Source organism: Xenopus tropicalis, chromosome 3 (genome assembly GCF_000004195.4).
Source record: "Xenopus tropicalis strain Nigerian chromosome 3, UCB_Xtro_10.0, whole genome shotgun sequence".
In the NCBI taxonomy this organism is placed as follows: domain Eukaryota; kingdom Metazoa; phylum Chordata; class Amphibia; order Anura; family Pipidae; genus Xenopus; species Xenopus tropicalis.
In genome coordinates this window covers 58060743-58086718 of record NC_030679.2, presented here as the reverse complement: position 1 = coordinate 58086718, position 25976 = coordinate 58060743, and the positions used below count along the sequence as shown (strand labels likewise).

Here is a 25976-nt window from a genome sequence, read left to right as displayed (position 1 = left end):
ACATGGGACATAACTTCAGTTAGTTTGTTTAAGCCAAGAGAAGGAGAATCATGCAGATACAGAAACTAAACAGAGAGACTTGTAAAGCAGAGCCCAGAATTGTTAAAGGGACAATGTTTTTCTAGAGTCACCTATTCCCCAAGGTGCCCACTGGGTATATATATATATATATAAGAAAGGAAAAGTAACCAGATAGTTGTAAGAATAGTGCTGTTGGGTTTCATTAATTAATAATTACCCCCTCCCCTTATATTAGAGGCATCATATCATGTACATTTATTTACACAACTGTAATGCACACTCTTTAGTTACAAACCTAATCTGTATTTATTGCAGGTCTCTTTATTTAAGGATTCGGATAGGGAAGACTTTGGTTTTAGTGTTGCCGATGGCTTACTGGAGAAAGGAGTCTATGTGAAAAATATACGTCCTAATGGGCCAGGGGATATTGCGGGGCTAAAGCCATATGATCGTCTCTTGCAGGTGAGCCATATGTACGGATACGTTTCTCTCTGGTACTACTAATTAGCTGGCACAATGACTTGGATACATATTCTTCATTGGACCCAATGCTCTTTAAGGGCTCCTACACATGCAGCATGTGTCATCTAAAAAAAAATCACACACAATGAAAGCCATAAAATGCAACTCTGAACCCTCAGGAGTGCAACCAGGCAAAATATAATGGAATCACTTAGGTGCGCTCAAACCTATGTGTCAAACACATAAACACAAGGCCTGTGTGTAAGAGCCCTCAAAGGAGAAGGAAAGGCAAAGTCACTGGGGGGTGCCAAAATTTTAGGCACCCCCCAGTGAATTTAATAACTTACCTTTTACCCTGGGCTGGTGCCCCTGTGAGAAGAAACCAGCACCAGCCTGGGGTACCTGTGAGTGAGTGTCTCCTCTTCCTTCTTCTGTCTTTGCGCACTTGCACAGTAGAGTGAAAAGGTGAATATTAACAAAAAAAAGCCATCTTCTACACTCTACTGCACATGTGCCAGCCCCGAGATTCAGAAGGAAGAGGAAACACTCGCTTGCAGCTACCCCTGGGCTGGTGTGGTTTCTCCTAACAGGGGCACCAACCCGGGCCGGGGTATAAGGTAAGTGATTACAATCACTGGGGGTGCCCAACGTTTGGAACCCCCCAATGGTTTAGCCTTTCCTTCTCCTTTAAAAAGAAATGAAGGGGCGTTTACATAACTTCATACAGTTTTGAGCTAAAATTTCCATATACTACACAGACTCTCTCACATTAGTACAAGAAAATCCAATCCAAATATCAAGCATTGAAGTAGGTGGGATAGAATTCTAGGGACATAGGAATGGTGGAAGACAGTGATTTTTAAGAAGTGGTATTTTGTACATTAATGGAGTTGTTCACCTTTAATTTAAAATTTAGTATGATGTAGAGAGCAATATTCTAAGAAAATAATAATTCAACAAACACAAATTAAATAAAAATAAATAAAAAATGCTTTTCTAGGGTCCACATTAAACTAGGGACTAGGCAGTGGTTTGAATGAGAGACTGGAGTATAAATAGGAGAGGCCTGAATAGAATTAAAAGTAATAATAAAATTGTAGCCTCACAGAGCAATAGTTTTGTTTGGCTGAAGGGTCAGTGCCCCCCATTTGAAAACTGAAAAGAGTCAGAAGAGGTAAATAAAAAAAAACAAACAAACCTATAAAACATGTAGACAAGCTTAAAAGCTGCTACAAATAGGACATTCTATAACATAGTTAACTTAAAGGTGAACCACCCTTTTATATTACAGGAAGAATGATGCATGCTAGCAACTCACTGCAAACCATTCTTCTCACTTTGTATTTCTGTAGGTGAATCATGTCCGTACCAGAGACTTTGATTGCTGCCTTGTTGTCCCTCTAATAGCAGAATCTGGCAACAAACTAGAGCTGGTTATTAGCAGGAACCCAGTAGCCTCTCAGAAGGATCCTTTGGATGGACAGAATTTGTCAGTGCAAGAATGGACTGATCACAACACGTTCTCCCAGTCTACAAGTAGCCGCCTTGCATCAATGGACATGAGAGACTCAATAAATACTTTATAGCAAAACTAAAATCTAGCTATTGACCTAGTAGCATAAACCTGGTGCTAATACCCTGTTGTACATCTGAACTGTGACATTTGAGACACAGATGGCACTATGTGGCTATACTGTTAAACCTTTCCATGGGAGTAGCAAGTGTTTTTATGATGAATACTCTAAATATTAGTGCCATTCCAAGTTTACTACTGAGCATATATGGGCCTTCAGTCATGTGATGAAACTACTGGAAGCAAAGTGGCTTCTTTTCCAGGCCTTGTCTACAGCCCAGAGAAAAGCTTCAGTCACATATATATATATATATATGGTTTAAAGCTGCTGACATTTTTAGCAGAATTCTTTTCTATTTTTAACACATTCTGTTCACTGACCTTATACTGGAAAGCATATTTACTAAAGAATGCTAAGATGGATACAAGGTAATCTCGTCCTGCATAGAGCTGGCTGGATGGCAGTACAGACTTTCCCTGTACTGTGAGCATTTTAATTCTAAGGTACCTTTTACTGGCATATTCAGTAATAAATCCATAAGTGTGTATTCATGTTATTGACAAGTGTGGCATTTACAGTGAAAAAGAAAGCACAGAGTTTGCACTTAGGCTTTAGGTGCAACGGATTTTGGTTGGATATTGAACACAAGCCCTGGAGTTTGTACAGTATAAATAAGAGCTTTAGCAACAAAACGTCTTCTGAGCCATGTATAATTGTTGTTTTCCAAGTGTACATGTGTTAAGAGCTTTGCCAAGTGTTTATCCCTCAAAGCAATAAAGAGATTCCTATTTTAATTGGACAATCACCAGCAGCTTTGTTTCTGATATCTCCCACTGGCACCGGCTGAGTAGGAGAGGATCTATCAGAGGAGCAGCAGACCAGCCTCCAAGCATCCATAGTTTGTGTCTGTGTAACTTCCAGCTACAAGCTTGTTGCTTCTCTTTAATGGCGATACCCCAAATTCTTGTGCCAGGCCAGATAAATATATATATATATGTGTGTGTGGAAGGGTGAAAACATTTATCATGATTCATTTAAATATGTATTTTTGTTTGTAAACAAAAAAAAACAAAAAACAAGTATTAAACTGCAAAGTATTTTTGTACAAATTTAATACTTTAATAGCATGACATTTATTGTCTTTTTGTTTCTGGGAACATGTTAATATTTGTATGGAACAATCATACTGGAAAAAATGGAATAAACAATGATTTCAAGAACAAGGGTGCAGAAATGCTCACAACTGGTGATCATCAGGCATCTCTGGGAAAACATTAGATCATGATACATGGTATAAATAACATTAAATGTTCATCATTCATGCGTCAGCTGAGAAATGTCTAAACTGCATTTAGAACTTCTGTTTCGGGGTGACCAGGAGGCCAGTTTATCTGCACAAACAGAATTTTGGGGCCTTTTGTTATTTAAATCTCAATTGACCATGATGGTGAAAGTCTTCTGTATAAATATGATTCATGGGGTTTAACTAAGCATCCATGGGTAATATGTGGCCATCCACACTTTCAACTCCCATTAGTACACTGACAGCTGTTGGGGCAAATATAATCTACCCATTCCTAAACTAAGGCTAATGCCACACCATGCGTATGGCGTATATTTTCCGCAAAAACGCTTGCTGAAAATACACATCATTTGCTCCTACCTGTGCCTGCACCCGAATGAATGGAATACGCTCGGGTGCAGGCATATGTAGTCGAAATCCGCATAAAAACACAAGAGTGCAAATTCTCACGTTTTTATGCGGATATCGGCTACATGTGCCTGCACCCGAGCGTACTCCATTCATTCAGGTGCAGACACAGGTAGGAGCGTATGGCACATATTCTCGGCGAGTGTTTTTCGGCTTGCCACCACGCATGGTGTGGCATTAACCTAAAAGGAGAAAACATAGGCAGAGGCATTGGGCAAATGCAGTCAGATTTTTATCCTCAAGGGCAAGTAACTTCCCTGGGAGTTATTTAAGGGCAATTTTAATCAGTATAGCTTAGCCACATCGATAGACCAGAAACATGTTCTTTTATTGTCAGGAAGGGTCACGGCTACTAAAATGCTTATAAAACAGGTAAACCTAGTATTTCTCTTTTTTACTTATTTAAAAAGTACAAAACATCATAATTGCTTTTCAAAAACTTGCACCGTGTTTGGAATCCCATAGGAAGCAGCTATGCAATATTGGGGTAGTTTGAGCATTGTGAGATGTCTTTTAATATAGAGGGAACATTATATTGAGGTTTTCCATCTGTGTTGCAGGTGACCCTCCCTGCTGCTTTATTTGGGCAGCAACAGTTCCTGGGATTGGGCACTAAATACAAAAGTCTGTGATTTTAGAGGCTACCAAACGAGAAGCTTGTTAAAGAGCATTGCTTTTATAGTTTATGATAATTGTATTGAGAGCACTGCTAATCCAGTGAACAGAACAAAACCAAAGCATATTAAACTGGGGGAAAGGCACCTGGTATCATTCCAGAAATGTCACATCGAGTGCTAAGTAGCAAAGCTATGACACGCAGGTTTACACATATCAATAGAAAATGTTTAGGTACTATTGGCAATGTCCTGGGGCAGCTTGCAGATATTTCCAATTACATAAATCAGTTTATGTAAATAAAGAAGCCAGGGTATGAAGCACAAGAACACTTTTGTGTTGAACATTGTGAACATCAGTTTCTGTATAAAAATGCAATAAGTACTTAATTATGATTGCCCACCTGCCCCTGTACTGGAATGCTTATGGTTTGAAAAGCTGCTTGGGAGAAGAGCAGCCAAGAGACAGGTTCTGCAGTCTGGAACAGCCTAGTGGGGACATGTTTTCCTGTAGAACAAAATGAGACCCAGTTAGAAACCATAACAGAAAAAAACACTTGATAAAGTATATTAAAGCAACAGCCTAGAACTTAACTAATTATTAGTACAGTTGTCTGTGAAGACTTTCATATTTCCACGTCATGATATACAGTATCTGGTAGAATTAAATCTAAGGTAACTGGACTTCTTTTCCAAAAAAAAAGGTTTTATCCAAGTGGCTTTTTCAGTTGAACACAAAGTCAGTTGCTTTAGACTTACTTCTACTATATACTGTATATTAGTACAGTTTTTTGTACCAAATGATACTATACCCAGCATTCAATATTTTTTAGTTCTCAGGCCTTCAATGATTAAAATGGTTAAACTCTGCTCATTACACAAGGTGATTTAATGACTTTGGCAACTTCACCATATTCTACAATCAAAACTGGGCGACTCAGCACATTATTTAAGCAAGCAATGACCACCGGTGACTCCAGCATACTGTATATATTAGTAATTAGTGCTGAAATTAATATGAAGCATGTGTAGGTCCATTGGTTCATCACCTGAAGCTCCAGGTAGTATTAACCAGCAAAGGACCTCAGTGCAAGCAGATTCTACATTTGTGGTCATCAATGTTGCTGCGTCACTGATAATGTGGCAAAAAGCAGACTCAAATGCCACTTTTTATCACCACTGATACATAAATGCCACAAAGAGCTCATATCATGAATTCTCTGGAATATCATGAATTCTCTACATCGTTTACCTTAGAGGCTGCAACCCTTGACAGCTTGGCAGGAGTTCCTGGGCCTTCAGAGATATTTGCTGGCCTTTTTTGAGAAGGAGACTGCTGTAGGGAGTGAATAAAATCTTCACTTGCCAGGTTCCCCTCTGTATGGTTAGTGCTTGTACTGGGAACTTCACAGTTAGGTGGAGCAGTTGAAGGCACAGAGCAGCCAGGAGATGTTGGAGAGTGATGGGATAGTATCTTAAATTTCTGTTCTCTATTACAATCCTCATGATCTGCATTGGAGACACATTGAACCTGGGTTCCACCGATAGGCTTTCCTGATCCAGGATCATCTCTGTTTTGCGTGAGAGTCTCTTTCAAGCGCTGCTGCAACCGAGTTTTCCTGTCACGTGCTTTATTTGCTATGGCTCCACCCAGCTGGTCTAATTTGGCTACTATATACACACGTTTGCGACCCCGAGTTACTGCTGTATATACATGTTTCCAGTTCTGTCTGCCTGCACTTCCCAGGACATACACCACTGTCTCCTCTTCTGATCCCTGCAAGCAAACAGAAATAAGATGGTTGCACCATTGGGGCCAGATCTGCCTTGCCCGCCGGTAAGGCCTGGTGCCATATGGCAGGTCCCTAGCCAGAGCCCTGGTGGTGGTGGTACACTACCTTCACTGAGAAAATGTACTGTGTCTTTGACATTAATAATTATTTTTTTTAAATATTTTCAACCTTAATGCAATTAATAAAACATTGCAAATGTATTGCACATGCAACTGCAATTTTCTGTATGATATTATCCCATTAACTTGCACACTGCATAATCAAAACAGACCTCACATAATTAGTGTAGTGGTTATCGGGGTAAAACAATCCAGTAAAGAGACAGAAGAACTTACCTGGAAAGTGTGAATAGTTCTGGCCCAAGCATGTGTCAAACCACAGCACCTTCTAAGTGCTTTATAATTTAAGGTGTATTCTCTATCTTCTGAATCCCTGAGTGTTAATTCACGTATTTTATCCCTTTCCACATCCTGAAATGGAAAAAAAAAAAGCAAAAAGCAAAGACCATGATTCTCACATGTAGCTTTAAAGGACAAGGAAAGCCAATAACTTTTCAAGGTGCCACTTTGTCAAGAATCCCTGACTGGCTCCTGTTTTTTAATATAAGCATCTTAGCTGCTCCCTGCTCAACACTACATTACTGTGCACTGCACTAAGATGCTTGTTGGATTTATTTGTCCTTTAAAGGAATGTAAAAATATTTATATTTACATCAGTTATAAAAAAAATTTCTCCGTTGCATAATCTCTCATCTTCGTTTGCCAAACTGTCAGACTGTGCCTGGGACCTATTCCTGGCCCATGCTGCTGTGCTGGGTATTGCTTCCTCACAGTTTATAGTGTGTCTATTTCCTGGTGATTGCGTCAAATCCAGCCTTTCAGTATTCCTGGGAACAAATATGTTTATCTGCAACTATACAATTCATTGAATATCCACAAACAGCACCATTTAACAAATAATCCAGATGTACATAAATACAAAACTCTCAAATATTTCTTTAGGTGTGACATATGATGGCATATATGCCTGTTGCAAATAGAGGGATAAACTCTAAACTGAGTTTTCCTTGTGCGGCAGAGTCTATAGAGAAGCACCACAGAAATAACCCACCAGAACACCCTGGCCTCTCGTGTGTGTATATGTGTCTGGTGCATAGTATGCGCGATTGGCACCCTCTAGGCATACAAGGAACACAAATGACCAGCACACAGGACTGGATGCAAGTGGGGATAATCTCTGCATGTATAATTAAATGTAAAGTTTTGGGGACACACCCGTGTCAGACGTACACAATACTGTTAAAGTGCAGAGTGCTTATGAAAGGGGACTAAGGTCTAGACAGGAGCACAATGTTGTTGAGTGCTTGCAAATACTAATAGAGCAGGTCAGAGTTTCCACATCATTGTACTGCCACATGGAGGGGGGTACGGGCTGTTCCCCATGCTGATAAATACAGTGGGTAAAGGCAGTCCTGACCAAGTTTTCACATAGCTCTATACTAACACATAGGGTGGTGCCAGCTGTTCCTACACCAATGTGCACAGCGGGCCAATGTGTCTAAGTACTTTTGTTAGTGTGTGCCTTCATAGGTATTCGGCATACCAATTCTTCCTGAAGTTCACTGGGCTGTGAATTTAACTGGTTACACCCTAGGAGAGACAGAGGTATTAGAAAGATCTCGCATGGTGCCGAGAGACTGGCGAATTGCTAATGTGGTGCCGTTATTCAAAAAGGGATCCCGTTCTCAGCCTGAAAACTATAGGCATGTTAGTCTGACATCACAGGTAGGAAAGCTTTTGGAAGGGGTAATAAGGGATAGGGTACTTGAATACATTGCAGTTCACAATACTATGGGTTTGTGCCAACTTGGATTTATGCCTAACAGATCTTGACAAGGGTCAGTCCTTGGCCCTTTGCTTTTTACCTTGTTTATTAATGACCTGGAGGTGGGCATAGACAGTACTGTATCTATTTTTGCTGATGACACAAAATTGTGCAAAACTATAAGTTCCATGCAGGATGCTGCCGCTTTGCAGAGCGATTTTAAAGAATTGGTTAATAAGTGCAAAGTTATGCATTTTGATAGAAATAATACTAAATGGTAGTGGGGGGGATCCTTAATTGAGAAGGATCTAGGGGTTTTTGTTGATAACAAGTTGTCTAATTCCAGGCAGTGTCATTCTGTGGCTACTAAAGCAAATAAAGTGCTGTCTTGTATAAAAAAGGGCATTGACTCAAGGGATGAAAACATAATTTTGCCCCTTTATAGGTCCCTGGTAAGGCCTCACCTTGAGTATGCAGTGCAGTTTTGGGCTCCAGTCCTTAAGAAGGATATTAATGAGCTGGAGAGAGTGCAGAGACGTGCAACTAAACTGGTAAAGGGGATGGAAGATTTAAAGATGTTGTTCCCTTTTAAATAAACTTTTAGTATAAAGTAGGGAGTGGTATTCTGAGTCAATTTGCAATTGGTCTTCATTATTTCGCTTTTTATTTAGCAGCTCTCCAGTTTGGAATTTCAACAGCTATCTGGTTGCTAGGGTCCAATGTAATCTAGCAGCCAGGCAGTGATTTGAAAAAGAAACTGGAATATCAATAAAGGAGGCCTACATAGAAAGATAAGTAATAAAAAGCAACTATGACAATAAAACATTTTATTCAGATCAATCGTTTTTTGGCTGCTGGGGTCAGTGACCCCCATTGGAAAGCTGGAAAAAATCAGAAGGCAAATAATTCAAAAAGTATAAAAAAAAAAATAGAAAAGTTGCTAAGAATATGCCATTCTAGAACATACTAAAAGTTAACCTGAAGGTGATCAACCCCTTTAAGCTATGACTGTTGCGGTTGGGGTTGTTGCAGCCATATATTACACTTGCCATATTCTAGGTGATAAGTATAGTTGTGCGCTGCCCCATGTCAACTCTTTATTCTTTTAAAACCCATGTGTAATTGGAGGGCATGTTATATCCCCATGTCCTGCCTGCCCACCCAATATAGTGCAGATGCAGCTTGTAAAGTTTTAGCTTGTAGTTTGTAGTTGCGAGAGAAAAAGTGCTCCAGTCTTATATCAAAGTCTGCAAATCCAACTTACTTGGTTTTAAGGTCTTTTACATAGGCATTCTTTGTACAACAAACCTTGTCTTTAACCTGAAAATCGAATTTATTCTTGTGATTCCTGTAACAAAAATTAAATTAAAAATCTTGATTTTGTGTTTTTGAAACAATGCCATTCAATTAACAATAACATAGGTCAGCAAATAATACTTGTGACTATTTTGAGACACTGCTCATCTTATTAAGACCCTGTGTAAGTCATTGCTACCATCTTTTAATGAGACATCATGCAAAACATTAATTTATTACAAGTATAGGATCTGTTATCTGGAAACCAGAAAGCCACCTCCCATAGTGTACTTTAAGTGAATAAATCTAATTTTTAAATATGATTTCCTTTTTCTCTGCAAAATAAAAAAGTACATTGTTGGGTTGTACCTATCGGTTTATTTAATCTTTAAAGGAGAAGGAAAGCAAAAAAACTATATACCTATTTTTGATTAGGGCATCAGCCCCTCTCTTGAACCGCTACATTAAGAAGTTAGCCGCTGCTTGTGGATCGGCGCACCATGCCTGAGAAGATTCTCCCTTGTTCAATCTTTGGCGCCGACATTTTCAAAATGCATTACGTCACTTCCCCCTTCGGGCGCTTCTAATGCGCATGCGCCGCTTCGTGAACCCTGTGACGTACTGACTGAGTACTGACTGGCGCGCTCGTCTGTCAAGCAGCCTTATTTGCGCAGAGTGAGTTTTGGGGCAGAAGGGTTTAAAGCGCCCTGATCTTTACTTTCTCCCTGGTATTTTTAAGAATTTTTAATAAATAATTTTCTGTGGATGTGGGATAGTGGAACTGTGGCTGTGGGATGGCTGGGGATGTGGGACTGTGGCTGTGGGATAGTGAGACTGTGGGATGGCTGGTGGGTGTGGGACTGTGGCTGTGGGACTGTGGGATGGCTGCGGATGTGGGACTGTGGGATGGCTGGGGATGAGGGACTGTGGCTGTGGGATGGCTGGGGATGTGGGACTGTGGCTGTGGGATGGCTGCGGATGTGGGACTGTGGCTGTGGGATGGCTGCGGATGTGGGACTGTGGGATGGCTGGGGATGAGGGACTGTGGCTGTGGGATGGCTGCGGATGTGGGACTGTGGGATGGCTGGGGATGAGGGACTGTGGCTGTGGGATGGCTGGGGATGTGGGACTGTGGCTGTGGGATGGCTGCGGATGTGGGACTGTGGCTGTGGGATGGCTGCGGATGTGGGACTGTGGCTGTGGGATGGCTGCGGATGTGGGACTGTGGCTGTGGGATGGCTGCGGATGTGGGACTGTGGCTGTGGGATGGCTGGGGATGAGGGACTGTGGCTGTGGGATGGCTGGGGATGAGGGACTGTGGCTGTGGGATGGCTGGGGATGTGGGACTGTGGCTGTGGGATGGCTGCGGATGTGGGACTGTGGCTGTGGGATGGCTGGGGATGAGGGACTGTGGCTGTGGGATGGCTGGGGATGAGGGACTGTGGCTGTGGGATGGCTGGGGATGTGGGACTGTGGCTGTGGGATGGCTGGGGATGTGGGACTGTGGCTGTGGGATGGCTGCGGATGTGGGACTGTGGCTGTGGGATGGCTGCGGATGTGGGACTGTGGCTGTGGGATGGCTGGGGATGAGGGACTGTGGCTGTGGGATGGCTGGGGATGAGGGACTGTGGCTGTGGGATGGCTGGGGATGTGGGACTGTGGCTGTGGGATGGCTGCGGATGTGGGACTGTGGCTGTGGGATGGCTGGGGATGAGGGACTGTGGCTGTGGGATGGCTGGGGATGAGGGACTGTGGCTGTGGGATGGCATTTTACTTACTTAGTCTGTAATGCAGTTTGAAGTTGGCACAGGAAAGTCTTTCTGCTCTATCCAACTTGATTTCAGCACAGCAAATGCAGCCAGAGGCACTGTGCAGGACTAGAAAAAACACAGGAGCATTCCGATTGGACAGTAGAGTGAAGTGGGCGGGGCTAACGGGTCAAACATTTCTTCAGAGACTGCAGATCTTGAAAGGAAAGAAAAAAAAACGGAGCTCTCTGCTCTGCACTGAGCATGTCTGTGTCCTGGACAATCTGTGTTCAGTGAGACAGGGAGCTGCAGAGGCTAGGAGCAGGTACTGCATTTACTGACAAGACTTTTCCATGTCAGAGCCAGATTAAGCAACAGAAGGGTGAGTTTAGGAAATATGTTTATGACTGTGTTAAGGCTAAGTTATTGAGCTCATGTTGTTTTTAGACTTTCCTTCTCCTTTAAGTGACTTTTAGTAGGCTTAGGTATGGTGATCCAAGTAATGAATCTCTTATCCAAGAAGTAAAGATCTCTTATCTAGAAATCCCCAGGCCCGAGCAGCTACACACTCAACCATATTCTGCGCACATATTTGCCCACAATGAGACACAACTGTAAGGGTCCTGTGACGAATCTTGCGGCATATGCAGGCGACTTTGGGACATCACAGCAATGCATATGCTATTTACATTCTAGCCGGTGAGATGGCATAGCGGGGAGAGTAGTCGCCCGTGACAACGAAGATTTGTTGCAGGCGACTAATCTCCCGTGTACCCCTGCCCTAACACAACTACAGGCATTTTATGCCCACTAGTCTTCTATATGGAAGGTGTGACTACTTTCAACTGACCAATCTCTTGGTATGGCAATGGCCTAAGAGAGCCACATATGAGCATATATGAAATAAGATTTTAAAGTATATATGGGGGAGTACTAAAACCTAGATCTTTGCTATTAGATGACAACATTAATAGCAGACTACATTTTCAATCCTGAAAAACTGCCAGCAGTATAAAAAAAGAAAAATTACAGGACATGTAAACCCCCCCACAAAAAATGTAATCTGTGAACAACCTCCTTGTTGCTCAAAGGCTAATAAGTAAGGCTGCAGCATCCCCCTAAAGGACACCTATCACAACATAATTGCTCCCCCCACAATCAGCGTGTGCTAATAGAGCCCACAATAAGGTTGGGGAGGGGGGGAGCCCCTACTGGTGCAGGGCCACCCACACTGGGAGGTAGCTCCCGGTGCAGGCGGCCATGTTATTAAGTGCACATACACATTATGAACAAGCCATGGTGGATGGGACTCACCTGCCTACATCACACACATGTGCATAATGAGCGATAGGGCACTTGCACCTTATGCGCATGCGAGTGCCACAACATGGCTACTTCAACCGGGAGCTCCCCCCTAGTGTGTTGTTTCCACCAACTGCAGGCTCCATTAGGCTGCACCTCTGGTGGAGAATGTAATTTTAGTGTTAAAGGTGCTCTTTAATCACTTGGGATTTCTCCTCCTCCTCTAAGCCACCTGGCCACCTCCCGAGGGAGAGGGAAAATGGCCGCCTGGTGAAAGCTGCTACTTGTTTTACGAAAATGTGACGGTGCTGGCAAATGGTGGGAATTTATGCAGTACAAACTATGCTGTTTTGGTGGGTGCGATGTGCCCAAATTATATACATCGTAGGAAATGTAGGGTTTATATATCCTTTAAGCAATCTATGTGCATCTTGAATCTGTTTGACACATCAGATAAGATATCCCCCTGCTTCGCTCTGTTAGTGGCTGTAAAAGCATTTGCCCAAACATGCTGAGAAACACTAATAAATGAATCCATTACATACTGAATTGGGGTTACACATACACACAGTGATATACAGATATAGTGGAAATGAACATGGCTTTCTATCAAGACTTACTTGATTGAATGTTCTGAATAGTGCCTGGAACACAGCTCATTTATCATCATGCAGTCCCTTCTAAACAATAAAAAAAAATATTACTGTGAAAACAAGCAAGGTGCATACATGGTGTCCCTGCTAAAATGTTCCAGGGAGGAACAGAAGCGGTATATGCATATCATCTTTAAACATGGCAGAAAAGTCTATTTTCCAACAAATAAACAGGCCTTGTTTTAAAAGGTATAAACCTTTTTTCATTGTTAATTAGAACCCTGCAGGTTAGCTGTAACTTATTTTGGGCGGCACCTGATAAAGTAGAGAAACCTGCTTTAGTGAAGCACAGCCTGCTCTATTGTTTCAGGTATTCAGTGTATTCTCCCTTTAATATTACACAAGTTATACCCCATTACCTTCTAAATGCAATAAACTGAGAGTGCTTGTCATCTTCTAATCCTGGTCCCTTATCAAGTAGTGCCTTTATTGCAGTGTCCAAATCTAACTTAGTCAAAAAGAAAGAAAAGGTCTTAGAGCATCAGATTCACAATTCTCTATCCACAAAATCATAGATAATAAAGAATGCCCATCTAGGGCAAACTGGAAAGAAAGAGACACTGCTCGTCGACTTTACAGAACATCACATCAAACAGCTACACTAGGGTATGGCGAAGTGACAAACGTACAAATACAAAAAAGCGCATGAGAAAATACATGAGAAAAAAGTCTACTAGTAGTAATTCATGAAGTGAAAGTTGGATCCAGTGACTGGCAGTTTGCGGTGAGAAGGGATTATATTCCCCTGATGCTGCAAAATTTGAAAAGCTTTTGTTCTTCTTTCTTTATTCACCAGAATAACAACTATAAGCTGCCTAGGAACTGTGTGTCTTTTTCACAGTCACAGGCTCATGTCACTATTCCTAATACAGTGTTCAACTTGCAGCAGCAGCAGAACTAATAAGCTGCTGTTATGTTAATGTGTGGCATTTAAACATGAACGATATCCTATATTTTATGCTGTAGCTGAAAGAACACTATACATTCAAATTGTACTGCAGAATTGTATTTACTACATGGGAAAACCTGTTCTGGCAATGGCAAGGCACTATATGCTTTGTGGTAACCAAATTTTCTCAGTTACAGAGAGTGCCATTTACAGCCTTTTTTAAATAAGTACACCCAAAATGGTTCCATGAATAACTAGGTCACACTCCACCTCTGGCTTCTTATAATGGGGTTATACACAGAATATGAGGTCTGTTGAAGGAAGGAGTAAAGGAGCTTGTGGTCAGCCTGCTATGGAAACACTGGCTGGTTAGGCAAAGGTGGAATTGGAATATGAGCCAGCAACACATTTATAGAAGACTGAAAAAAATTAAGCAAAATGAAGGTAAATATACTTTAAATATATTTAATACTTATATTCTTTATACATTTTTATTAGACAAATCCATGTGGAAAAATGTATAAAAAATTAAGGTGAAAGGCACTTTAGTATTTGTAGAAAAATTGTCATATTAAACTCTGCTTATAAATACGGCATATTCTCTGAGCATGCAGGAGGTCTAGGAGACTAGGGCTGTATGTGAAATCCAAGCCAAAGTTTACAAAATATTTTATACTCATTTGTATATTCTACAATTTTACCATCCAAATCCACAAAAGACTGACCAGCATATGGTCAGACAGTAGCAGCTGTGTTGCTTTGACAATCACATTAAGTTACAGCTGAAATCCAGGAACTGTATTAAATGAGATTTTGCATATTTTTGGGGGGTTAGCAAATTTTGTTGGGTTATGTTCTTACCCTGATCATTTCCACTAGATAAAGAGACCAAAATGAATTTCTTCTCTGCATCAGGCATCTCAATGGCTTGGCCACTTACAATGTTTATGACCGCATCAAACTCAGGATACTTTTGCTGAGATATTCTTGGGTAAAAAGAATAAATGGTCACAATAATTTAATTTCCTTATCTGCAACATAAAGGCAGTTTGGTTTCATGTAAAAAATATAACATTTCTAATAAATAGGTTGTTTCTCTATTTAGCTTATAAGGTAATTATTTCTTGTGAGATCAATGCAACAGAGCCTATACCATGAAATTCATAAAAGGAGAAGAAAAAGGTTAAAATTACTGGGGGCTACCACCCCCCTTCCTTCTAGTGATTATTTTACGTTACCTGATACCACAGGCCAGTGCTCCTGTTAGCAAACAACTGCCCCAGCCTAGGGTTCTTCTTAGCAAGCACCACGGACTGATCTTCTTCCTGCTCCTTCTTTCACAGTAGAGTAAAAAACATACTTTAACAAAAAGTCGTCCTTTTCACTTTACTGCGCATGTGTCAGCCCCAGAGTAGCAAAGAAAGACAATGTAGAAAAGGGGATTGCTCTGTAGTGCTCACTGAGAAGAACCTTGAGCCAGGACATTTTTTTGCTAACAGGAGCACAGGCCTGGGGTAATAGGTAAGTAAATAAAATCACTGAGGTGCCTAAGTTTTGGCACCACCAAATGATTTTACCTTTCCTTCTCTTTTAATAGATCTGGAGGCAAATAATATTGAATTGTGTGTGTGAAGTGCATTATACGGACTTCAAGTGCAAATATATACTAAACCTCATGTATTGTATTTCATACCGTGTTGCATTGTCTACAATGAGCTGTGATTCAGCCCTGTGATTTGTTCTCAGCTCAATAACCCACTTCTTGTTACCAAGACTGGTGAATATATCAGCTAGCAGGTTACCAGGTTCAATGCTTGGTAACTGTCGGACATCCCCTGCAAAACAGACAAAGATGTTGAGAAATGCATGAGAATGCTGTTTATTTGGAAGAAAAACACTTGATGCCTCACAATTTTTACAGGGAGAAAAAAAAAAAAAAAAAAAGTATCTCCTTTGTAGCCTTTTCCAGTGAAACTGTTTTTCATTTGATACACTTCCCTCACCTCTCCTAATGTTTTATACAGTGCTTTTCTTCATGAACTACCTTTATATAAGTGATACGTGAATATATGCAAATATACAGGAGTAGCATCAGTTTGTTGCGTGCTTTGGAGTGTAGCAAACTTACCGAGAATGATCAGCTTGGCCAGATCCGAATTATTACACAGAAACTTTAAAGCAGTGCTAAAAATATTAACAGAAACCAGACTTCCTTCATCAACAACCAGTGCTTTTACTTTAGAGAATTTCCAAGGTTTGTCTGAGTTTTGCTTTCTCCAAGCAGAATAGCTGCAGGTCACCTGACAAACAACAGATGAGCAAAAATTAATACTTTTTTTTAAATGACCTTCCTGGGTGCAGACTGCTTTAAATCCAGTATTTTCTTAAGAGCAAAGATCTAGTGTGGGGGGAGCACAAAAATATAAACAAGTGGGTTTGGAGAGGTTGTGGAAGCAGCCAGGCGATCTGGGGGAAATTGGTCATCCTAAAACTGCCTGAGCTGCTTGTTTTAGGCCGACCCTACGAAAGAACAATATTGGGCACAGCATAGAATCTTATATGAAAAACTTGGGATGTGAGATTTCCCAGAGAAGGGATCTTTTTGTAATTAAAGGAGAAAGAAAGGTAAAAACTAAGTAAGCTTTATCAGAAAGGTCTATGTAAATACAGGTATAGGACCCATTATGCAGAATGCCCGGGACCAAGGGTATTCCGGATAAGGGGTCTTTCCGTAATTTGGATCTTCATACCTTAAGTCTATTAAAAAATCAATAAAACATTAATTAAACCCAATAGGATTATTTTGCATCCAGTAAGGATTATTTATATCTTAGTTTGGATCAAATACAAAGCACTGTTTTATTTTTACAGAGAAAAAGGAAATACATTTTTAAAATCTGAATTATTTGCTTATAATGGAGTCTATGGGAGACAGGCTTTCCGTAATTCGGAGCTTTCTGGATATCGGGTTTCCGGATAAGGGATCCCATACCTGTACAGCCATAAGCACTCACAGAAACGCTGCACTGACTTCTCTGAAAAAAGATTAGTTGTGTCTGTAATTCCTGTGCCACAGACTGCGTGACTGCTTTCAGCTTCCTGCTCTCTCCTGCTCCCCCCTCCCTCAAGAATGATAAGAACTCACTCCCCCCCCTTAGGAATGTGGATCTGAGCCAATCAGCAGGAAGCTGACTCATAGTCTTACTAACTGAGCATGTTCACTTGGTCTGGGTGTCTGTGCAGGAGTGAGGCATTATGGGAACTTTCTTTACACAGCTCAGCGTTTTTTTCTTCATGTTTGGCTTCTGATCTTCTGAACTGGAGACTTAAGGGCACTATTGAGAGAACTGAAGGTATGCCTGCAGCCTGAGATTAATTCTTTACTAGCCTTCTCCTTTAAGGGCAAAATTCTTTAAGGCTATTAAAAACATTTAATAATTAAAAAGCCCCGTATGCTTTGCCATCATGCAAAAGATGCTTCCCTTAATTTAGAAGCTTTCTGAAAAATAGGTTTGATAATAGACAATTATCAGGACTAATAATAAATTCCATACCTGTATAAGAAAATTTTGTATAAGAGCAAATTTTGAGTCAGTGGTTAGCAACAGCACACAAACATAATCATGCGACATTCCCTAAAAACTTCTGATACTGTATGTGGGTTCAATTCTTATTCTAGAGTGAAAATCAATAACTTCAGATATTTCATAAACACATTAGCAATACCACTGTTTTTCTATGACAAGTAGATACTAGTTAACCAATACATACCAGAAATAACAAGGTGAACAAGCACTGTGTGATGCTATACTTATTGCAAGAACAATTATCAACTGAATATGTACTGTATAATGATTTGTTAAAATATCACCCCTGCCAAAGATTTGATTAGTTCATCTCTCTATGACCATGTAGCGAATACAAAGCTATACAAGGATCTTATATTCAGTATGCTTAGGACTTCGGGTTTTCCAGATAATGGGTATTTCCATAATTTGAATCATCATTAAGGCTACTAAAACATGAATGTATGCCAGCTTAGTTCAAATAATACCATGTACTTATGCCATTATTAAAAAACATCATTGCAAAAATGAGGTTTGTGTAAATAGGACGCTATGTTAAATGGCATACCTGAATTTTGGACTTTTTTTGGATAACATGTTTTCCAAAAAACAGATCCCATACTTGTATTTTAAAAATACTTGTATTCCCTTCAGTGTCTGGAGAGCGGGTTAAATTGTAAGCCTTTGCTCCAGAGAAGCTAAAAAAACCTTAAACAGATCATCCCTTAAAACCTGGCTAGTCCATGTATCCATGATCCACCAATCATACAATGTAAACACAGGTGTCCAATAACAAGAGGAGATGGGGTTGGTACCTGATGCAAAGTAGCAGCAGGAAGGCCTGTTTTTTTCTTCAAAAGGGAAGCAGCTTTCCCTGTAGGTGCAGTAAGTAAAATATGTACAGGTTCAATGCATTCCTCTTTGCAAGCCATTTGATCCCTGTTCCATTCCTCTGAAGCATCCAGGTCACCCTCAAGGGCTTTGCAGGCCTCTTCTATCTCCATATTCTCTTTCTTTATCATGTGTTTGAATACAAGACTAACAACAGTGGTCTTTCCACATCCACCTTTCCCACTTATGACTGTAATAGGATTGGAACAAATCATTGAAACAGCATTCAGCTGGTCAATGTCTAGTTCTGCTGAACTGTCATCTGTAGATGCTGGGCCATCAGTTATTTGTAAAGTATTAATGTATTGACTGGGAGGACCATCATCTTTGTAAAGGTTTCCTGGATTATCTGCTGTAAATTCCAATTTACTATTTTCTTCTCCAGCAAAACATTTGGTGCTAGCAAGTATTTCCTTAGCATCAAAGTCCAGTTTCCAAGAGGTTCCGTTTACAAGTGCACTAATATATCTTGCAATATCTTTTTCATACAAGTACAGATTCTGTAGAAAAACCCGCTGTCCTTCTAGCACCACAATACAGTTATCCTTTAGGAACTTAATTGCCTCCCATGCATCTTCAGCAGGCATTTGGCCACTAACAAGCTTAGTAAGTACTTCTTGTTCAGCGTAGGTATCTCCAATCTCCCTGCATCTATCCTTCAGTTCATTATAAATAAGAAGTGCATTTTTCTGTAATTCTGTCATTTTTGCCAGTAGCTTCTTACACTGGAGAAAGCAGCCCCAAGTTGCTTCACAACGGCAAAGCTTTAACGCCCTATAGATTATCTGTAGAAAAAAAGGAAAATATTTATGCTCCAAACAGTTATGGGTGCAAGCTCTACTTAGATAATCCCTATGGGGGGGTTGGAAACAACACCTACTACATGGTGCCAACACCATTATGTCATTGCCAAAGGTCACTTGTGGAGATGAAGAGAAGCATCCCACTGTGCCATCTATGTGCCCAACCAGCAAATAAAAGGTCCACTGCATTTAAGAGGGCTAAAGAGCATGGAGCATGCACACTGAAGGGGAGCATGCTTATGGAAAGAGAGAAAAACCTGGTGCTAAATATGTGCCTGACCGCTTATGGAGTGCCCTAACTTTAACTAGCCATCTGCTCCTACGACAAAAGACAAGGGGGGCATCTGGCCACATATAAGAGGAAGCACAGAAACTAAAGGGGAAATCATAAATTGGTCCCACTCCTAGAGTTAGTGCTGACAGAGTTGGTGCTGACAGAGTTGGTGCTGACAGAGTTGGTGCTGACAGAGTTGGTGCTGACAGAGTTGGTGCTGACAGAGTTGGTGCTGACAGAGTTGGTGCTGACAGAGTTGGTGCTGACAGAGTTGGTGCTGACAGAGTTGGTGCTGACAGAGTTGGTGCTGACAGAGTTGGTGCTGACAGAGGGAACAAGATGTAACCTTAGTAGAGGTATTAGGGTTAGTATTTTTTTCATTTCTAAAGAGCTAATGTATTATTTGGTACATACAAAAACCATATAAAATCAGTACGGTTCCTGGTTTTTAACAGATTGTAAATTGTAAGCACAATAAAATTCTGACATTACAAGTGATTTCCAGTTCCCTAATTGTTCTATTAAACCTCATTTGTTTCGAAGACTATTGCAGTGAAAGATACAAGAAAAAAAAACATGTGTCAGCAATGCAGCAGTGCCATCCACATGACCTGATATCCACTTACCTAGAGACGTCCAATAATAAATACAGGTTTGTGTGCCCACAAATTAAATAACAAGCAACAACCTTACTTCCAGAGCTCCTTAAAAGGAATTAGTATAAATTTTAAGGGCTGTACTAACTCTGAAAATACAATTCTTTAGAAGAAAAACTAAATAACATCCTCAAGATTTTAGGGTATGTGGGATGGCACTGCTGCATTATTTACAAGTTTGAATTTTAACTTTCTGTTGACAGACAAACCAAATTACAAGGAAGAAATTCTTATGACATTTTATAAAATATTACTTACACATTGAAATCCAAACTTCCAAGGCTCACTGGCTAATATGGTTTCAATTTCTTTCAACAAATCAATTTGGGGCTTAGGGTCTTCAGAACTTTCAGATGTCTGAATGAAAAAAATTCCTTTCACTTTCCTTGGTAACAGCTTTGGTAAGTATTTCAGAGTAAGAGGGCATTCCAGGGCTTGCATAACAAGGAGACCAGGACCTATGTTAATAAAAGAAAATGTTAACACATAAATTAGAGCTTTACCTACACAGAGACAAGAAAACCCCTTAAAAGTGAGTAAGTAAGGATGGGCTTGGTCAACATATCTACTACTGACACTGTGCCAGAGTTAAAGAAAGGCCACTCCATGGAGTGCCAAAACTATAACATGAAAACTTCCCCATTGAAATCCATTTTCCATTCTATCAACACCTTAATCACAACGCCTGAATTGCAATTAAGACATAGGTTTTACTTTCACTTATTTTACCCAAAAGCATTAAATGAGGACAGCTTATGCAGCAAGTGTAGTCTTATTTGCACAGCAGTGACAATAGTCTGAGCTGCAAGCGCACAGGCAGGGTTCAGGCAGTTACCAAGAAAAAGTCTATGTTGGGGCAACTGTGAGTGTCTTTTCACCATCCCTCTGAGCTGGAAATTACACCAGTGGCATATAACTTAAAATTGCCCATTGTGCTAGTGCCTTTGTTCTTGTACATCAGTGAGCCCCAACATGTTGCTCACAACCCCTTGGATGTTGCTCTCAGTGCCCCCAAAGCAGGTAGTTATTTTTAAATTTCTGACTTGGTGGCAAGTTTTGGTTGAATAAAAACAAGAGTTACTACCAAATAAAGCCTCCTGTAAGCTGATAGTGTGCATAGAGGCTACCTAATAGCCAATCTTAGCCCTTATTTGGCACCTCCATGAACTTTTATGATGCTTGTGTTGTTCTTCAAGTCTTTTTACATTTGACTGTGGCTCACGAAAAAGTTTACAAAAGACTCCTGCTTGCTACCTTGATTAGGAAATGCTTTGTCTTGAGAGAAAAGTTAACCAGGTTAATGCCTTTAATGCTAAACCATTACTACTCCTCTATGGGGCAAGTACCACATAATCCATTTAAGACAGCTCCAAGGGTATATATTCTGGTCCCGTATGAGAATGAAATACCTTGAAGACATAATTACAAACTCAGTATTCCCCCACATCAGGAACGTTCTCAAAAATACCTCCAGCACCACTTTCCGTCCTACAGATATTTACAACTCAGACAAGCATTCAGGGCACAATTCTCATCACTTCAACATACACTACATACCACATCCCTAGAAGGTACTTTACACTCATCTAAAACTTCCAAACCAATATCATGGATATATCAGATTCTCCTAAATTCAGTCCCCCAGCTGTTTGCCCTTATGATGGCCAAATGGCTTCAGGCTATACTGATTATGAATCTGGAGGACTGGGAGGAAGCAACAGAGAACTGTTACAATTTCCTAATTTTCACTAAGGCTAGGCTTATTCAGAACAAAATCCTAAACCAGGTCTATATCACCCCCATTAGACTGTTTACAATGGGGTGTAAGACAGATGACTCCTGCCACCAATGTGGGCAAGCCAACAAATTTTTTGTTCCATATGATCTGATCCTGTCTGGCAAGACAGCGGCAGTAAATAGAATCTATGAAACTAGCCAGGACTAGCCAGAATAGGTTGAAGTCTAAGACAAAGGCAGTAGTAACAGCAGATACCAAACAGAAGAATTTGGATAACATCATTCAGTCTGTTCTCTACCTTTTCTCTGACCAATGTTAATGTCTCATTGTGTTGCTGTCTAATTATCCATACTTGTATTGGCAGTTTTGTTATAACACCAGGATGGATACGATATGGAGACTTTTTACAATTCTAACTCCCTCTTCTGCCCAAAAGGGAGGGACCCTTTATCACTGTTCAGGTCTGGAAGCAATTGGAATTTACAGATAATAATGAAATACCCACATCAGTAATACTATATGTAAAGGACAAAATAATCTATTTTATCCACAAACATTTGCCAACAGGAAACTGTTCCCAAAAAATAAACACAGGACATGAAACCACCTTCTGCTCTGATCTGCTTTATGCATCAACCTGGGTGCAGACACACGGAGCAGACTTCAGCACCAAAATGCTTGAGTGTGCATTTTCTTACTTAAATTTACTGTGTCTTCCCCCAGAATGAAGCAGTGCCTCTGGTTGCAAACGCAACATAAGGCAGATTTGAGCAAAAGTGCAGTTTCTTGGCCTGTGCTTATATGCAGGCAGAGAAAACATCTGTGTGGCAGCAGCCTAAAATTGTAACTGATTCTGTTAAATAATGTCTATGTTTTGTGAAGTCTATTACAGTAATTTCCTTTAAAAGTTGCCCATGTTACATATAGAATTGGTGTTCCTTGTACATACAATTAATACGTTTAAGTATAGTATAAGTACTAAAGAGTGACCAAACTCCAGGATTACTTAATCAACATATAGATATTGTTTTCCTGATTACAATGGTTCAATTGATAGATCCTTCCAAATTCTGTCAATTGAACCATTGTTCTGCATCCCCACCCCAGACCTTATAACATGTTATCTACAGCATCAAAAATACAGTCTGGAGAACAGCAACAGTCACATTATTCTGAAAATAATTTTTTTTTTTTTTACCTGAACTTTCAATATTTATTTTATTACTTGAATTGTTCATCTGAAATTCTTCTATGAGTTTTTTCAGGTTGTCAAAAGTCAATGTTGCATCACTTGGTAACCAGTTGATAAATGTTTGTTTTGTATCATCATGAACTTTACAGGCATGGAGGAAAAGAGAAAGTATATCCTTGCTCATGTCATTCTCAAGAGCGTATGAAGGATATCCTTGTGCAAAGTACTGCGTCCCATCACGTTTCACTTTTAGTTTTACAGACCACCAAGGATCTACCAATGGAAAAAATCCACTCACTCGATATTCAGGTCCATATTTATCTTTAATAATCACTATTTAAAAAGAAAAAAAAATACGTAATCAAAAAAACTAACATGCATTAAAATCTGAACGCTCCACAAGGTAAACACATAAGTACGGGCACAACTGTACTCCCCTAGGCCATCTTGATAGGGACCAGTGACTGCAGTCCTGCACATACTATTCATAAGGCTGATATAACTATGCTGTGGCACAGGAATAGATACCAATATACGGTCTGCAAACTGTATATAGAGAAAATACACTCAATCTGCAATGAGCCTCATGGCGAGTTTGGCATAGCATTTACACGCTTAGCAAGAACCATCTGAATAAGTGCAGTTCTATAACTTATCAATACTTAGCAAAATGTTGAAACATAAGTGCTTGACGTTGTAGTGGCATTAACTCAAATGAATTTTTAGCAGACTTATGTAGAAGCATAAAGATCAAAATGATGGAAAGGCCACTTATCCAGAAATCCCCATATCCCAAACATTCTGGAACAGAGATACCATGTGACAAAGTGCCATAGGTGAGTTGTGCTAAACCAGACCATAATATGCCAAACGACATTACATGTCTAGGTTATAACTTTGCAATTTGGTTCTGACTACACACTTCAACGAATGTAACAGCAGAATCAATATTCCAAAGCCTATTATCGTCATACGCTATTAGTTACTTTTAACATTTTAACTGGCCAGGTGCCAAAGGGATATGATTACTGTGGGCTTTATGCCCCAGTATTAGTTCTCAGATCCCAGCCATCATTATTAGCGACAGGAGTGAAGGTTGTCATCTTTAAGGAGACATATTGGATAAATGTGAAATTTTGAAGGCAATTATGAATAATATATGGTGCTCAAATTAATCCTATCTGTAAAAATGACTCCTTTATTGGAGCTCCCTACAGATCCTATCAGTTCTCTGACAATGTATGAAATAAAGGGTGGGCGTGTCCTAAAATCCCTACCAGAAGCACAGCAGGAGAGGGAGAGCCAATCACAGCCCTGCAGTCACAAGCACAGCGGGCTTCAGTTCCCTATCAGGTCAGCCTAGCTGCTGATTGGTTCCTATGGTACAGTGCAGTGTGCTGAGAGGCTCCCCTGCACATCCAGAGAATTCAGCCAGCAGGAAGTGTGAAATACAACTTTTTTAAGCACAATCCTTCTATATCTAGAGGAGTATAAGTCACTGGTACATTCATAATTTTTATAGGCTATGTCTCCTTTAACAGTGAGCCCAAGCAGTAAAATATACCCACCCACAGTTCTGCGCAGCGGGGTAGATTGTACCACCATGCCCCCTCCTTCTATCTCTCTGGCATCCATGAACTGGGGATCATCCCCATCGCTGTCATCGGGATCGCTCTCCTCCCGTTTGTGCGCCACTTCCCCATCTTTCACTGGCAGCAGACGGCCCTGTAGCACCGTGCAGCCATCCCCTCTGCGCCCCCGGGCACTCAGCGAGCGGGACGGGTGAAGCTTTGCGCTCATTTTTGAGTTTCACAAAGATCCGCCTTATTTTCCCGAGAAATGACATCACTGTAAGGGCGGAAGTAAGGGGAAGCAGGTCCGGCTAGTTCTGCCCTGCTTGCTCTGAATGGTAATTCGCAGCATCCTAACTGTAACTATGTATGCTAAGTGTTAAAGCTGATTTCTGAACTGAAGAACAGGATAAAAATAATGGCTCCGGCTCTATCGCGACACATTATAATGAACATTGGTTCTTCTGTACTTACGTGCATGCGTAAAAATGTTTTTTTTTGTGTTACTGATCCTTTAACTACACTAACTTGTTGACCGCACACATACACACATACTAAATTTAGTAATTAAAAATTCTATTTTACATTGCTGGAAATTCAGAACCAGAAAGGGTGGCCCCTCCCCATTTTATGACATATTGTAGCCTAAGCATTTCATAAACACAATATGAGTTCAGTATTTGGAGTACAAGGTTAATAATACGGGAATATCAGAATTGTGTAACCTTCCAGACACTTCTGTACTGCAACTCCCATTATGAGGATCAAGTGGAAGGAAGCACATAGGCAGAACTTATCCCATTCCCTGTCATTCAGATGTGCAAGTTTGGGAGTACCAGTGAGATCAAAGAATCCCTGTAGTGGTATAGCTAAGGACAGGGCTGCCTTGTGCCTCCACAAATAATTAATATAAGACATATACTTTACAATGGAAACCAGAGCAAAGTTCCGTTTCTGACTCTCTCCATTGTATCTATTGAAATATTCTTATAGCATGCTGTAAGAGGAGCACAGGATGAGTGTATTAGGACAAGGGCTTTTGCAAGGACAGGCCTCTCAATTGCACTTTTTCACTAGGCACCTGCCTAGGGCGCAACAGTAGGTGGGCACCAGGCAGGTCCCTCTTTTTTCACTTACCCCTATTTCTGTGCCCTTTACCCCCACCGCACACCCCCTCCAGTGCCCCCACTGGCTGGTGGCTCTCTCAGGCAGGGGAAGCTATAAAAGGGGAAAGCCAGTATAACACTTTCTCTTTACCTGATGAGAAGAGGATAATATGTGATACCAGGGAGCCTGAGTTAGGCCATCTCAGAGAGGTAACTGGCAGAGCTAGTTAGGTAGATAGTGGTAGGTTATATTTGTTGGAGGCTCCAACGAGATGAGAGAGACCTGTGTCCC

At 40.7% G+C, this 25976-nt stretch overlaps 2 protein-coding genes across 11 annotated transcripts in view; one reads left to right on the top strand and one right to left on the bottom strand.

The window, feature by feature from the left end:
* grip1 (glutamate receptor interacting protein 1) overlaps window positions 1–2862 on the top strand; it is a 285619-nt gene extending 282757 nt beyond the window's left edge. For 6 of the 9 annotated variants that reach the window (XM_031898925.1, XM_031898921.1, XM_031898923.1 and 3 more), the window contains 2 exons: window positions 337–483; window positions 1836–2386. In XM_031898925.1, the coding sequence (XP_031754785.1) occupies window positions 337–483; window positions 1836–2069 (381 nt within the window). In that variant the 3' untranslated portion in view covers window positions 2070–2386. Of the gene's footprint in view, window positions 1–336; window positions 484–1835 lie in introns of all 9 variants that reach the window. The other 3 variants (XM_018092250.2, XM_012959909.3, XM_031898920.1) reach the window with 1 other exon arrangement.
* Window positions 2863–3872: 1010 nt separating this feature from the next.
* Window positions 3873–24865, bottom strand: helb (helicase (DNA) B). 2 transcript variants are annotated; one of them, XM_002937539.5, is made up of 14 exons: window positions 24576–24865; window positions 23014–23340; window positions 20336–20535; window positions 18269–19129; window positions 16016–16187; window positions 15581–15722; window positions 14749–14873; window positions 13358–13442; window positions 12966–13025; window positions 9264–9347; window positions 6887–7061; window positions 6511–6645; window positions 5635–6159; window positions 3873–4890 (listed from the first exon to the last, which is right to left on the bottom strand). In XM_002937539.5, the coding sequence occupies exons 1-14, from the start codon at window positions 24805–24807 to the stop codon at window positions 4807–4809; spliced, it is 3207 nt and encodes a 1068-aa protein (XP_002937585.3). In that variant the 5' UTR covers window positions 24808–24865; the 3' UTR covers window positions 3873–4806. The 2 variants fall into 2 exon arrangements, with proteins under 2 accessions (XP_002937585.3, XP_012815358.2); XM_012959904.3 differs by lacking the exon at window positions 23014–23340.
* Between the last annotated feature and the right edge of the window lie 1111 nt (window positions 24866–25976).